The sequence below is a fragment of the Aulonocara stuartgranti genome (genome assembly GCF_965226115.1).
Source record: "Aulonocara stuartgranti genome assembly, chromosome: 1".
Taxonomy (NCBI): domain Eukaryota; kingdom Metazoa; phylum Chordata; class Actinopteri; order Cichliformes; family Cichlidae; genus Aulonocara; species Aulonocara stuartgranti.
The window spans coordinates 18,699,965-18,716,157 of record NC_138939.1 but is presented as its reverse complement, the minus strand read 5'-3'; the positions used below and the strand labels follow the sequence as shown (position 1 = coordinate 18,716,157).

At 36.3% G+C, this 16,193-nt stretch overlaps 2 protein-coding genes across 2 annotated transcripts in view; one reads left to right on the top strand and one right to left on the bottom strand.

Annotated features, from left to right (window-relative positions):
• The window catches only part of tex9 (testis expressed 9), a 32,172-nt gene extending 18,478 nt beyond the window's left edge, over positions 1-13,694 (bottom strand). Inside the window, exon 1 of the mRNA XM_082512151.1 lies at positions 13,640-13,694. Within this exon, the coding sequence (XP_082368277.1) occupies positions 13,640-13,648 (9 nt within the window). The 5' untranslated portion in view covers positions 13,649-13,694. The remainder of the gene's footprint in view (positions 1-13,639) is intronic.
• Positions 13,695-13,998: 304 nt separating this feature from the next.
• LOC309692812 (DNA-binding protein RFX7-like) overlaps positions 13,999-16,193 on the top strand; it is a gene marked incomplete at its 5' end in the record, with an annotated part of 28,100 nt that continues 25,905 nt past the window's right edge. The window contains one exon of the mRNA XM_082511631.1: positions 13,999-14,129. Within this exon, the coding sequence (XP_082367757.1) occupies positions 13,999-14,129 (131 nt within the window). The remainder of the gene's footprint in view (positions 14,130-16,193) is intronic.

The following is a 16,193-nucleotide window of genomic DNA, read 5'->3' as shown; positions in this document are numbered from 1 at the left end:
AATTTTAAATTGAGACTATGTTTTAGCACAAATATTATAATTTGGCAGAAATACTATAATTTAGCAGAAATACTATATTAAGCACAAATCCTATAAAAAGCAGAAATGGCATGATTAAGCACAAATACTACATTTAGTAGAAATACTTTGTTTTAGCACAAATCCCATAAAAAGCAGAAATACTGTACTATGATTTAGTAGAAAAACTATAATTAATCAGAAATACTAAATTTAGCAGAAATACTATATTAAGCACAAATACTATGAAAAGCAGAAATAGTATATTAAGCACAAATCTTATAAAATAGCAGAAATGCTATGATTTAGCACAATAGTAATAAGTTAAACAGAAAAATTGGAAAAGCAAAATGGACAGCTGAAAAAATGCTGAACATGCTGAGGGTCCCTCAAATATACTTGTTAAATGACAAAAATCTGCAAAAAAATTTATTACAGCCACACAATCACAAATATGTACACATGAGGAAACACACATGCACATAGAGACCCACACACAAGATCCAATTCAGTCAACCAGTCTAAATATATTGAATTTAAATCTTAGAATGAGATCATCCCATTAAAAGCCTCTCTCTCTCTCTCTCTCTCTCTCTGTCACAGACACACACACACACACACACACACACACACACACACACACACACAGGGAGAGAGGACTAAGTTTCTAGGTCAGCCTGGGAACTGCTGAATTTGAATCCACCAATCAGAGAGCCTGTGCACTTTTCCCCACCAAAACAGGTGCATCTGTTTACACACGCAGCAGCACAGAGAGACACAGGATTTTTGCAGTCTATTTCTCATAGTGACGACTCCCTCAAACAAATGACCGTAATTTCCTAACCGTAGGGGCTAGAACGGTCATTCTTACACCGTTTTGTTCAGAAGAGGTGGGGGAATCTTCAAGTGTTGACAATTTAATATTAAAATATGAATTTTTAGAGATATATGACATGGATGACTTGTTGACTTAGAAGCCACGAATTCCCCAATATGCAAATTTGAATGCCTGAGACCACATATGTGATTGGCTGGCTGGGAAGCCGTGCAGGCCCTGATTTGTGGATTTGAATTCCTCAGCCCTCATATATGATTGGCTGGCTTAGAAGCCACGAAGGCCCCAATATGCAAATTTGAATGCCTCAGGACACTTATTTGATTGGCTGGGAAACTGTGCAGGCCCTGATTTGAAAATTTGAATGTCTCAGTCCTCACAGAGGATTGGCTGCCTGGGGACCTGGCAGAAATATATAGAAATACTATTATTAAGCATAAATACTACATTTAGTAGAAATACTATGTTTTAGCACAAATACTATAAAAAGAAGAAAAACTATAATTTAGCAGAAATACTATATTAAGCACAAATCCTATAAAAAGCAGAAATACTATAATTTAGAACAAATAGTATAAAAAGCAGAAATACTATAATTTAGCAGAAATACTATGTTAGGCACAAATCCTATAAAAAGCAGAAATACTATAATTTAGCAGAAATACTATGTTAGGCACAAATCCTATAAAAATCAGAAATACTATAATTTAGCAGAAATACTATATTAGGCATAAATCCTATGAAAAGCAGAAATACTATGATTTAGCAGAATAGTAATAACTTATTGAAACACAAATGCACAGAGGGACACACAAACACAGGCTCTAATCCAGTCAACCAGTCTAACTATGTTCAATTTAAATCCTACAATGACATGCTGCCAAATAAGGGCAGGGTCCTCTCTCTCCCACTAAACACACACACACACACACAGGGAGAGAGGACTAAGTTTCTAGGTCAGCCTGGGAACTGCTGAATTTGAATCCACCAATCAGAGAGGCTGTTTACGTTTTCCCGCCAAAACAGGTGCATCTTTTTACACACGCAGCACAGAGACATAGACCTGCTTCTTTCAGTTTATTTCACATAGTGAGGATTCCCCTCAAACAAATGACCATAATTTCCTAACCTTAGCGGCTAGAGCGGTCATTCTTACACCGTTTTGTTCAGAAGAGATGGGGGAATCTTCAAGTGTTGACAATTTATCATTAAAATATGAATTTTTAGAGATATATGACATGGATGACTTGTTGACTTAGAAGCCACGAATTCCCCAATATGCAAATTTGAATACCTGGAGCCCACATACATGATTGGCTGGCTGGGAAGCTGTGCAGGCCCTGATTTGTGGATTTGAATTCCTCAGCCCTCAGATATGATTGGCTGGCTTAGAAGCCACGAAGGCCCCAATATGCAAATTTGAATGCCTCAGGACACTTATTTGATTGGCTGGGAAACTGTGCAGGCCCTGATTTGAAAATTTGAATGTCTCAGTCCTCACAGAGGATTGGCTGCCTGGGGACCTGGCAGAAATATATAGAAATACTATTATTAAGCATAAATACTACATTTAGTAGAAATACTATGTTTTAGCACAAATACTATAAAAAGCAGAAATACTATAATTTAGCAGAAATACTATATTAAGCACAAATCCTATAAAAAGCAGAAATAGGATGATTAAGCATAAACACTACATTTAGTAGAAATATTATGTTTGAGCAAAAATCCTATAAAAAGCAGAAATACTATATTAGGCACAAATCCCATAAAAAGCAGAAATAGTATGATTAAGCATAAATACTACATTTAGTAGAAATACTATGTTTTAGCACAAATAGTATAAAAAGCAGAAATATTGTAATTTAGCAGAAATACTATATTAGGCACAAATCTTATAAAATAGCAGAAATAGTATTATTTAGCACAATAGTAATAAGTTAAACAGAAAAATTGGAAAAGCAAAATGGACAGCTGAAAAAATGCTGAACATGCTGAGGGTCCCTCAAATATACTTGTTAAATGAAAAAATCAGCAAAAAAATGCACAGGGAGAGAGAAGTAAGTTTCTAGGTCAGCCTGGGAGCTGCTGAATTTGAATCCACCAATCAGAGAGCCTGTGTACTTTTTCCCGCCAAAACATGTGCCTCTTTTTACACACGCAGCACAGAGAGGCACAGGATTATTGCAGCCTATTTCTCATAGTGAGGACTCCCCTCAAACAAATGACCATAATTTCCAAACCGTAGGGGCTAGAGCGGTCATTCTTACACCGTTTTGTTCAGAAGAGATGGGGGAATCTTCCAGTGTTTACAATTTATCATTAAAATATGAATTATTAAAGATATTTGACTTGTAATGCACCATAACTGAGTAGAGCGAAGCAAAAACTGCCTTGACTTGCCCTCAAACAACGCTTTCTAACTCAAAATCTATTTGGAGTATCGATATCATTCTTTCACCGTAAGAGACAGCAGGCTTTGGTGAACAATCATGGAAATTTTCAGGTCTCTGTGGAAATCCAACAAAAAGTTATGACGAGAGAAAAAAGTGGTTCATTTCCACAGTTTGAAATCTGAAGAAATCTGAGCGAAGAACGAATTTCCTACCCTCAAACAAGTCCAACTCATTTCAGAACGGTAATAGGTGAGAAAGAAATTCTTGAATTGTGAGCGTCAGGGGTGTCTGAAGATATTCGGGGACAAGCCTCATGTCTTAACTTTGCTTCGTTAAGGAGATATGACGATTCGAATATGCCTCTCATTACAGAAATCCAGCGGTGATTTTGAACAAGCTCTCCATTCACTTTATATGGAGAGTTTTCTGACCTTGTGTTAGTCTGAGGAGATTTGCAAAAATTCTATAAATCCCACAACAATGATGGTGACATTTTCTGAAAGCCAGCAAAAATACCTACGTTTTGATGTATAATTTGTGGAAGTTGAGTGAAAATTGAGCAAGTAGCAGGAAGTTGTTCGGACATGAAGTGAAAATTGCAAAACCTTCAGTGGCACACTGGAAGCCAAGAGCATAGCAACCATAACAACGCATGTATTTTGTGAAAAATCACAATTTTGCAACTCAAAACTTTAAGAGGCATAAAAGTAAAACAGTAGAAGATTTGAAAAAGCTGAATCATACCTGAATAGCCCAATAATTTGTGAACATTTTAAAATTTGAATGGTTGTTCTAGGTGAAAATATGAGGAAGTAGTTAAGTTTCAAAAACAAGCAAATTTTAGCAGAATTGCTGAAGTTTCCCATTCATTTCAATGGGACAAATTAAAGGAAAAAAGCTTAATATTTTAAAAAGTATAATAGTTAAAAATAGCAAAAGTCATAGCGCACATTAGCAGAAATAGCAGAATAGTTTAAAATTTGAACGGTGAAAATCGGCTGAAAATTGTGGAAGTAGTTAAGTGCCAAAAAGTGTACGGAAGCAACTAGAATAATAACTAGAAAAATTTGCATTTCCTGCGAAAATGCAGTGTGGATGCTTAAAGCTGAAGCTGTATGCAAAAAGTAGCTGAAAAAGCTGAAAAGTTGCAGAAATTGTAAAAACTTTGCAGAAGCAAAAGAAGTTTGCTAAAATGGAATAACTTAGCAGAACTGCAATATCTTAGAGGAAACATAATACTTGGCAGAAATACAATAGCATAGCAGAATTTAGCAGAAATATTGTAACTTACCAGAAACATGATAACTTCTCAAAAATACAAGAATTTAGGAGAAATAGTATAAGATAACAGAAAGAATATATTTAGCCAAAAATACTTAAACATTACAGAAACACTATGATTTAGAAAAATAGTACAACAGAGCAGAAATATTGTGATTTACCAGAGACACTGTGATGAACTATGAATATTGTAATTTTAAATTAAGACTATGTTTTAGCACAAATATTATAATTTGGCAGAAATACTATAATTTAGCAGAAATACTATATTAAGCACAAATCCTATAAAAAGCAGAAATGGTATGATTAAGCACAAATACTACATTTAGTAGAAATACTTTGTTTTAGCACAAATCCCATAAAAAGCAGAAATACTGTACTATGATTTAGTAGAAAGACTATAATTAATCAGAAATACTAAATTTAGCAGAAATACTATATTAAGCACAAATCCTATGAAAAGCAGAAATAGTATGATTAAGCATAAATACTACATTTAGCAGAAATACTATATTAAGCACAAATCTTATAAAAAGCAGAAATACTATATTAAGCACAAATCCTATAAAAGCAGAAATAGTATATTAAGCACAAATCTTATAAAATAGCAGAAATAGTGTGATTTAGCACAATAGTAATAAGTTAAACAGAAAAATTGGAAAAGCAAAATGGACAGCTGAAAAAATGCTGAACATGCTGAGGTTCCCTCAAATATACTTGTTAAATGACAAAAATCAGCAAAAAAATTTATGACTGCCACACAATTACAAATATGTACACATGAGGAAACACACATGCACAGAGAGACACACACACAAGATCCAATTCAGTCAACCAGTCTAAATATATTGAATTTGAATCTTACAATGGGATCATCCCATTAAAAGGCTTTCTCTCTCTCTCTCTCTCTGTCACACACACACACAAACACACACACACACACACACACACACACACACACACACACACACACACACACACACACACACAGGGAGAGAGAAGTAAGTTTCTAGGTCAGCCTGGGAGCTGGTGAATTTGAATCCACCAATCAGAGAGGCTGTGCACTTTTCCCCACCAAAACAGGTGCATCTGTTTACACACGCAGCAGCACAGAGAGACACAGGATTTTTGCAGTCTATTTCTCATAGTGACGACTCCCCTCAAACAAATGACCGTAATTTCCTAACCGTAGGGGCTAGAACGGTCATTCTTACACCGTTTTGTTCAGAAGAGATGGGGGAATCTTCAAGTGTTGACAATTTAATATTAAAATATGAATTTTTAGAGATATATGACATGGATGACTTGTTGACTTAGAAGCCACGAATTCCCCAATATGCAAATTTGAATGCCTGAGACCACATATGTGATTGGCTGGCTGGGAAGCCGTGCAGGCCCTGATTTGTGGATTTGAATTCCTCAGCCCTCAGATATGATTGGCTGGCTTAGAAGCCACGAAGGCCCCAATATGCAAATTTGAATGCCTCAGGACACTTATTTGATTGGCTGGGAAACTGTGCAGGCCCTGATTTGAAAATTTGAATGTCTCAGTCCTCACAGAGGATTGGCTGCCTGGGGACCTGGCAGAAATATATAGAAATACTATTATTAAGCATAAATACTACATTTAGTAGAAATACTATGTTTTAGCACAAATACTATAAAAAGCAGAAATACTATAATTTAGCAGAAATACTATATTAAGCACAAATCCTATAAAAAGCAGAAATAGGATGATTAAGCATAAACACTACATTTAGTAGAAATACTATGTTTGAGCAAAAATCCTATAAAAAGCAGAAATACTATATTAGGCACAAATCCCATAAAAAGCAGAACTAGTATGATTAAGCATAAATACTACATTTAGTAGAAATACTATGTTTTAGCACAAATAGTATAAAAAGCAGAAATACTGTAATTTAGCAGAAATACTATATTAAGCACAAATCCTATAAAAAGCAGAAATACTATATTAGGCACAAATCCTATAAAAAGCAGAAATACTATATTAGGCACAAATCTTATAAAAAGCAGAAATACTATATTAGGCACAAATAGTATAAAAAGCAGAAATACTATAATTTAGCAGAAATACTATGTTAGGCACAAATCCTATAAAAAGAATAAATACTATAATTTAGCAGAAATACTATATTAGGCACAAATCTTACGAAAAGCAGAAATAGTATGATTTAGCAGAATAGTAATAACTTACAAAATTACAAATATGGAGGCATATTGAAACACAAATGCACAGAGGGACACACAAACACAGGCTCTAATCCAGTCAACCAGTCTAACTATATTCAATTTAAATCCTACAATGACATGCTGCCAAATAAGGGCAGGGTCCTCTCTCTCCCACTAAACAAACACACACACACACACAGAGGGAGAGAGCTGCCGCATTTAAATCCACCAATCAGAGTGGCTTTTTACGTTTTCCCGCCAAAACAGGTGCATCTTTTTACACACGCAGGACAGAGAGGCACAGGATTATTGCAGCCTATTTCTCATAGTGAGGACTCCCCTCAAACAAATGACCATAATTTCCTAACCGTAGGGGCTAGAGCGGTCATTCTTACACCGTTTTGTTCAGAAGAGATGGGGGAATCTTCCAGTGTTAACAATTTATCATTAAAATATGAATTATTAAAGATATTTGACTTCTAATGCACCATAACTGAGCAGAGCGAAGCAAAAACTGCCTTGACTTGCCCTCAAACAACGCTTTCTAACTCTAAATCTATTTGGAGTATCGATATCATTCTTTCACCGTAAGAGACAGCAGGCTTTGGTGAACAATCATGGAAATTTTCAGGTCTCTGTGGAAATCCAACAAAAAGTTATGACGAGAGAAAAAAGTGGTTCATTTCCAGGGTTTGAAATCTGAAGAAATCTGAGCGAAGGACAAATTTCCTACCCTCAAACAAGTCCAACTCATTTCAGAACGGTAATAGGTGAGAAAGAAATTCTTGAATTGTGAGCGTCACGAGTGTCTGAAGATATACCGGGACAAGCCTCATGTCTTAACTTTGCTTCGTTAAGGAGATATGACGATTCGAATATGCCTCTCATTACAGAAATGCAGCGGTGATTTTGAACAAACTCTCCATTGACTTTATATGGAGAGCTTTCTGACCTTGTGTTAGTCTGAGGAGATTTGCCAAAATTCTATAAATCCCACAACAATGATGGTGACATTTTCTGAAAGCCAGCAAAAATACCTACGTTTTGATGTATAATTTGTGGAAGTTGAGTGAAAATTGAGCAAGTAGCAAACAGTTGTTCGGACATGAAGAGAAGACTGCAAAAGCTTCAGTGGCACACTGGAAGCCAAGAGCATAGCAACCATAACAACGCATGTATTTTGTGAAAAATCACAATTTTGCAACTCAAAACTTTAAGAGGCATAAAAGTAAAACAGTAAAAGATTTCAAAAAGCTGAATCATACCTGAATAGCCCAATAATTTATGAACATTTTAAAGTTTGAATGGTTGTTCTAGGTGAAAATATGAGGAAGTAGTTAAGTTTCAAAAACAAGCAAATTTTAGCAGAATTGCAGAAGTTTCCCATTCATTTCAATGGGACAAATTAAAGGAAAAAAGTGGAATATTTTAAAAAGTATAATAGTTAAAAATAGCAAAAATCATAGCTAGAAAGAGCAAAAATAGCAGAATAGTTTAAAATTTGAACGGTGAAAATCGGCTGAAAATTGTGGAAGTAGTTAAGTGCCAAAAAGTGTACGGAAGCAACTGGAATAATAATAATAATAAAGTATAAAGAATAAAGAGAAACAGGAACTCAATAGTGTGGATGCTTAAAGCATCCACACAATAATAACTAGAAAAATTTGCATTTCCTGCGAAAATGCAGTGTGGATGCTTAAAGCTGAAGCTGTATGCAAAAAGTAGCTGAAAAAGCTGAAAAGTTGCAGAAATTGTAAAAACTTTGCAGAAGCAAAAGAAGTTTGCTAAAATGGAATAACTTAGCAGAACTGCAATATCTTAGAGGAAACATAATACTTGGCAGAAATACAATAGCATAGCAGAATTTAGCAGAAATATTGTAACTTACCAGAAACATGATAACTTCTCAAAAATACAAGAATTTAGGAGAAATATTATAAGATAACAGAAAGAATATATTTAGCCAAAAATACTTAAACATTACAGAAACACTATGATTTAGAAAAATAGTACAACAGAGCAGAAATATTGTGATTTACCAGAGACACTGTGATGAACTATGAATATTGTAATTTTAAATTAAGACTATGTTTTAGCACAAATATTATAATTTGGCAGAAATACTATAATTTAGCAGAAATACTATATTAAGCACAAATCCTATAAAAAGCAGAAATGGTATGATTAAGCATAAATACTACATTTAGTAGAAATACTTTGTTTTAGCACAAATCCCATAAAAAGCAGAAATACTGTACTATGATTTAGTAGAAAGACTATAATTAATCAGAAATACTAAATTTAGCAGAAATACTATATTAAGCACAAATCCTATGAAAAGCAGAAATAGTATGATTAAGCATAAATACTACATTTAGCAGAAATACTATATTAAGCACAAATCTTATAAAAAGCAGAAATACTATATTAAGCACAAATCCTATAAAAGCAGAAATAGTATATTAAGCACAAATCTTATAAAATAGCAGAAATAGTGTGATTTAGCACAATAGTAATAAGTTAAACAGAAAAATTGGAAAAGCAAAATGGACAGCTGAAAAAATGCTGAACATGCTGAGGTTCCCTCAAATATACTTGTTAAATGACAAAAATCAGCAAAAAAATTTATGACTGCCACACAATTACAAATATGTACACATGAGGAAACACACATGCACAGAGAGACACACACACAAGATCCAATTCAGTCAACCAGTCTAAATATATTGAATTTGAATCTTACAATGGGATCATCCCATTAAAAGGCTTTCTCTCTCTCTCTCTCTCTCTGTCACACACACACACAAACACACACACACACACACACACACACACACACACACACACACACACACAGGGAGAGAGAAGTAAGTTTCTAGGTCAGCCTGGGAGCTGGTGAATTTGAATCCACCAATCAGAGAGGCTGTGCACTTTTCCCCACCAAAACAGGTGCATCTGTTTACACACGCAGCAGCACAGAGAGACACAGGATTTTTGCAGTCTATTTCTCATAGTGACGACTCCCCTCAAACAAATGACCGTAATTTCCTAACCGTAGGGGCTAGAACGGTCATTCTTACACCGTTTTGTTCAGAAGAGATGGGGGAATCTTCAAGTGTTGACAATTTAATATTAAAATATGAATTTTTAGAGATATATGACATGGATGACTTGTTGACTTAGAAGCCACGAATTCCCCAATATGCAAATTTGAATGCCTGAGACCACATATGTGATTGGCTGGCTGGGAAGCCATGCAGGCCCTGATTTGTGGATTTGAATTCCTCAGCCCTCAGATATGATTGGCTGGCTTAGAAGCCACGAAGGCCCCAATATGCAAATTTGAATGCCTCAGGACACTTATTTGATTGGCTGGGAAACTGTGCAGGCCCTGATTTGAAAATTTGAATGTCTCAGTCCTCACAGAGGATTGGCTGCCTGGGGACCTGGCAGAAATATATAGAAATACTATTATTAAGCATAAATACTACATTTAGTAGAAATACTATGTTTTAGCACAAATACTATAAAAAGAAGAAAAACTATAATTTAGCAGAAATACTATATTAAGCACAAATCCTATAAAAAGCAGAAATACTATAATTTAGAACAAATAGTATAAAAAGCAGAAATACTATAATTTAGCAGAAATACTATGTTAGGCACAAATCCTATAAAAAGCAGAAATACTATAATTTAGCAGAAATACTATGTTAGGCACAAATCCTATAAAATAGCAGAAATACTATAATTTAGCAGAAATACTATATTAGGCATAAATCCTATGAAAAGCAGAAATAGTATGATTTAGCAGAAATACTGTATTTAGCACAAGTACCGAAAAGTACCAGAAATACTATGATTTAGCAGAATAGTAATAACTTATTGAAACACAAATGCACAGAGGGACACACAAACACAGGCTCTAATCCAGTCAACCAGTCTAACTATGTTCAATTTAAATCCTACAATGACATGCTGTCAAATAAGGGCAGGGTCCTCTCTCTCCCACTAAACACACACACACACACACACACACACACACACACACACACACACAGGGAGAGAGGACTAAGTTTCTAGGTCAGCCTGGGAGCTGCTGAATTTGAATCCACCAATCAGAGAGGCTGTTTACGTTTTCCCGCCAAAACAGGTGCATCTTTTTACACACGCAGCACAGAGACATAGACCTGCTTCTTTCAGTTTATTTCACATAGTGAGGATTCCCCTCAAACAAATGACCATAATTTCCTAACCATAGGGGCTAGAGCGGTCATTCTTACACCGTTTTGTTCAGAAGAGATGGGGGAATCTTCAAGTGTTGACAATTTATCATTAAAATATGAATTTTTAGAGATATATGACATGGATGACTTGTTGACTTAGAAGCCACGAATTCCCCAATATGCAAATTTGAATACCTGGAGCCCACATACATGATTGGCTGGCTGGGAAGCTGTGCAGGCCCTGATTTGTGGATTTGAATTCCTCAGCCCTCAGATATGATTGGCTGGCTTAGAAGCCATGAAGGCCCCAATATGCAAATTTGAATGCCTCAGGACACATATATGATTGGCTGGGAAACCGTGCAGGCCCTGATTTGAAAATTTGAATGTCTAAGTCCTCACAGAGGATTGGCTGCCTGGGGACCTGGCAGAAATATATAGAAATATATAGAAATACTATGATTAAGCATAAATACTACATTTAGTAGAAATACTATGTTTTAGCACAAATACTATAAAAAGCAGAAATACTATAATTTAGCAGAAATACTATATTAAGCACAAATCCTATAAAAAGCAGAAATAGGATGATTAAGCATAAACACTACATTTAGTAGAAATATTATGTTTGAGCAAAAATCCTATGAAAAGCAGAAATACTATATTAGGCACAAATCCCATAAAAAGCAGAAATAGTATGATTAAGCATAAATACTACATTTAGTAGAAATACTATGTTTTAGCACAAATAGTATAAAAAGCAGAAATACTGTAATTTAGCAGAAATACTATATTAGGCACAAATCTTATAAAATAGCAGAAATAGTATTATTTAGCACAATAGTAATCAGTTAAACAGAAAAATTGGAAAAGCAAAATGGACAGCTGAAAAAATGCTGAACATGCTGAGGGTCCCTCAAATATACTTGTTAAATGAAAAAATCAGCAAAAAAATGCACAGGGAGAGAGAAGTAAGTTTCTAGGTCAGCCTGGGAGCTGCTGAATTTGAATCCACCAATCAGAGAGCCTGTGTACTTTTTCCCGCCAAAACATGTGCCTCTTTCTACACACGCAGCACAGAGAGGCACAGGATTATTGCAGCCTATTTCTCATAGTGAGGACTCCCCTCAAACAAATGACCATAATTCCCAAACCGTAGGGGCTAGAGCGGTCATTCTTACACCGTTTTGTTCAGAAGAGATGGGGGAATCTTCCAGTGTTTACAATTTATCATTAAAATATGAATTATTAAAGATATTTGACTTCTAATGCACCATAACTGAGTAGAGCGAAGCAAAAACTGCCTTGACTTGCCCTCAAACAACGCTTTGTAACTCGAAATCTATTTGGAGTATCGATATCATTCTTTCACCGTAAGAGACAGCAGGCTTTGGTGAACAGTCATGGAAATTTTCAGGTCTCTGTGGAAATCCAAAAAAAAATTATGACGAGAGAAAAAAGTGGTTCATTTCCAGAGTTTTAAATCTGAAGAAATCTGAGCGAAGGACGAATTTCCTACCCTCAAACAAGTCCAACTCATTTCAGAACGGTAATAGGTGAGAAAGAAATTCTTGAATTGTGAGCGTCAGGGGTGTCTGAAGATATTCGGGGACAAGCCTCATGTCTTAAAGTCGCTTCGTTAAGGAGATATGACGATTCGAATATGCCTCTCATTACAGAAATCCAGCGATGATTTTGAACAAACTCTCCATTGACTTTGTATGGAGAGTTTTCTGACCTTGTGTTGGTCTGAGGAGATTTGCCAAAATTCTATAAATCCCACAACAATGATAGTGACATTTTCTGAAAGCCAGCAAAAATACCTACGTTTTGATGTATAATTTGTGGAAGTTGAGTGAAAATTGAGCAAGTAGCAAGAAGTTGTTCGGACATGAAGTGAAAATTGCAAAACCTTCAGTGACACACTGGAAGCCAAGAGCATAGCAACCATAACAACGCATGTATTTTGTGAAAAATCACAATTGTGCAACTTAAAACTTTAAGAGGCATAAAAGTAAAATGGTAAAAGATTTGAAAAAGCTGAATCATACCTGAATAGCCCAATAATTTGTGAACATTTTAAAGTTTGAATGGTTGTTCTAGGTGAAAGTATGAGGAAGTAGTTAAGTTTCAAAAACAAGCAAAATTTAGCAGAATTTTGGAAGTTTCCCATTCATTTCAATGGGACAAATTAAAGGAAAAAAGTGGAATATTTTAAAAAGTATAATAGCAAAAAATAGCAAAAGTCATAGCGATCATTAGCAGAAATAGCAGAATAGTTTAAAATTTGAACGGTGAAAATCGGCTGAAAATTGTGGAAGTAGTTAAGTGCCAAAAAGTGTACGGAAGCAACTGGAATAATAAAGTATAAAGAATAAAGAGAAACAGGAACTCAATAGTGTGGATGCTTAAAGCATCCACACAATAATAAAGAATAAAGAGAAACAGGAACTCAATAGTGTGGATGCTTAAAGCATCCACACAATAATAATAAAGAATAAAGAGAAACAGGAACTCAATAGTGTGGATGCTTAAAGCATCCACACAATAATGAAACTAGCACACATGTAAAGCAGGAGTGTGTTTATATAAATGCAGTCTGGCACGGTCAGTGATGTCTTCTGCTTACATTTTGTTTTTAATGCTGAGCCTCTCAATGCGCATGCGCCTGCCAGACAGCTACTACTCACCATGCACATGTAGAGCAATCATAACGTGCGGGGCAGGCGGAGCACACCGGAGGGACTAGCTAGTTGTTTTGCAGCTGTCAGGTTGCCTGTTTACTCTTGCCTTTATTTATATTCATGTGTTGGCCCGTGTTTGACAGCGGCTCGTAGTTCCGCTCCACAGGCGCCAGTACTGACCGGCAGTCCGGGCTCGAAGCGAGCGATGTCGGAGGAGCGCAGGGTGGCAGCCACAACAACAACAGGGCGCGCTGCTGTCCCCCTAGCATCGCAACGTCCTCCGGTCCATGTTTAACCCTGCCGGGCGACTACACCTGTCCTCGCCTCCCTACCGGTCCACTCCCGTCCCACAGTGACCTCCAGTGATGGCTGATGAGGACCCCCAGCAGCAGCAGCCGCCGCCGGAGAGCGGGGCGGGGAGCCTGCCCGGCCTACTCCCCGGGCTGCAGGGCGCTGAGGCCAGCGCTCTGCAGCTCAGGATCAAGAACTCCATCTGGTGAGGAGATGTTTACTTCACACACTGTTGTGCTGTGCATACGCACAATTTGATGCTTAAAGGGAAACTCATCACAACATTTTTAAACTGCTCTTATCATGCTTGGACGCAGTCGCATCTTCACTGCTTAAATATAATAGTAAGTAAATAATAACAACCGTAGAAGTCCAGCATGTTAAATGTTAGACACATGCACGAGCTGCAGCGTGTGCTTGTGATAAAACAGCCGGATAAACCTGGTAGAGTAGACACTGTGCAAATGGAAAAATTAAATAACTCAAATAAAGCTTAAGGAACTTGTTTTATGCTTGAGTAACTAATTACTCGACTCCTTGAATAAAGGTATTTCTTTTTACATCCCACCACCGTGTTTATTCCAGTAAAAGTAGCTATATTTAACACAGGTATCACGAGGAAAATGCTCTAGAAATAGCAAAAGTAAAATTACTCTGTATGGCTGACATAATGGTCTCTGTCAGAGCAGCACATTGTATTCTAGTGATTATTGAGTTCTTATTACTCTTACGTGTATGGCAACTTTATTATCATTTTTATTTTGCATTTATTTGTTTTACGCTGTTCATTTATCTGAAGCGCTGTCTTATATTTTAGTTTTATATGTAAAATGGGACAGAAAACAGTGTACACTTAATCAGGAATTTGAAGACTGATTCCTAATGCAAGAGAGGAAGGAGTCATATTTCCCCAATATCTTTCTCTCTTTCTGTAATATACAGTGCTGTAAAAATGATGAAGTTGAATGATGAAGCTGATTTCAATTTCACCAGCAACACTGAGACCTGCTGAATCAAGAAATCAGTACAATAGAACCTGTCTAAAAAAAGTGAAGCAAGCCTAAAGCAACACATCATGCCACAATTTAAGAAAACAATCGAAAAACAAAGTTATTGACATCTATTAGTTTGGAAAGGGCTGAAAAGCCATTTTTAAGGCTTTGTGAACCACCTTAGAGTGATTATCCACAAATGGAGAAAACTTGGAAGAGTGATAAACTTTCTTAGGAGTGGTCAGCCTACGAAAATTACTCCAAGAGCATATCAACGACTCATCCAAGAGGTCATATTAGAACCCAGAATGACATATAAAGAACCGCAGGCCTTATTTGCCTCAGTTAAGTCAAAGTTCATGATTCAACAATAAGAAAGAGACTGGGAAAAAATGGCATCCATGAAAGAGTTCAAGGGAAAAAAACACTGCTGAACAAAAAGACAAAGGCTCACATTTGCCAAAAAAAAACCAATCTTCATGATCCCCAAGACTTTTGGGAAAATATTCTGTGGACTGACAAGACAAAAGCTAAACTTTATTGTAAAGTTCAAGTCCTGTTACATCTGCCATAAAGTAGCATAAACACAGCATTTCATAAAAAGAACATCATACAAGGAGTCAAGTGGTGGTGGTAGTGTGATGGTCTGACTGCTTTGCTCTGGCTGGATGACTTTCTGTAATTGAAGGAACCATTAATTCTGCTCTCTACCAAAAAAATCAGTGGTACTTGGGTCAAGCAGCAGGACAACGATCCAAAACACACTAGCAAGTCCACTTCTGAATAGCTCAAAAAAACAAAATAATAAAAAATAAAGAAAAAATAATAACAAATCAAGAAGAGGCAAATCAAATTTATATTTTTAACCAGTTCTCAGTTTGAGAGTCTCTGGCAGACTGGAGCCTCTCTCAGCTGTCATACTGGTAGCCAGTTTGTCACAGCTCTAACACAGACAACCAGTCACACTCACACCTGCAGCCAATAGATTTGAATCCAGGACCTTCTTGCAGTGAGGCAACACTGCTAACCTCTAGGTTCTGCTAGTGAATCCTGAGAAAATACCAGCGCCTTTCTGTGTGGATTTTCCATGTTGTCCTTGTGCCTGTTTGGGTTCCAGCTTGCTCATTTAGAACTGTTGATTCTAAATTGGTTATGGCTCGATAAGAGGCTTAATGTGAACAGAGTAAAGGAAAAGACTTGATTTCTTGTAAGGCACGTGTTCTTTTGTGTCTGCTACTTAAGGTCCTGTTCTGACCTTTTTTTCTGAATGAACTTAA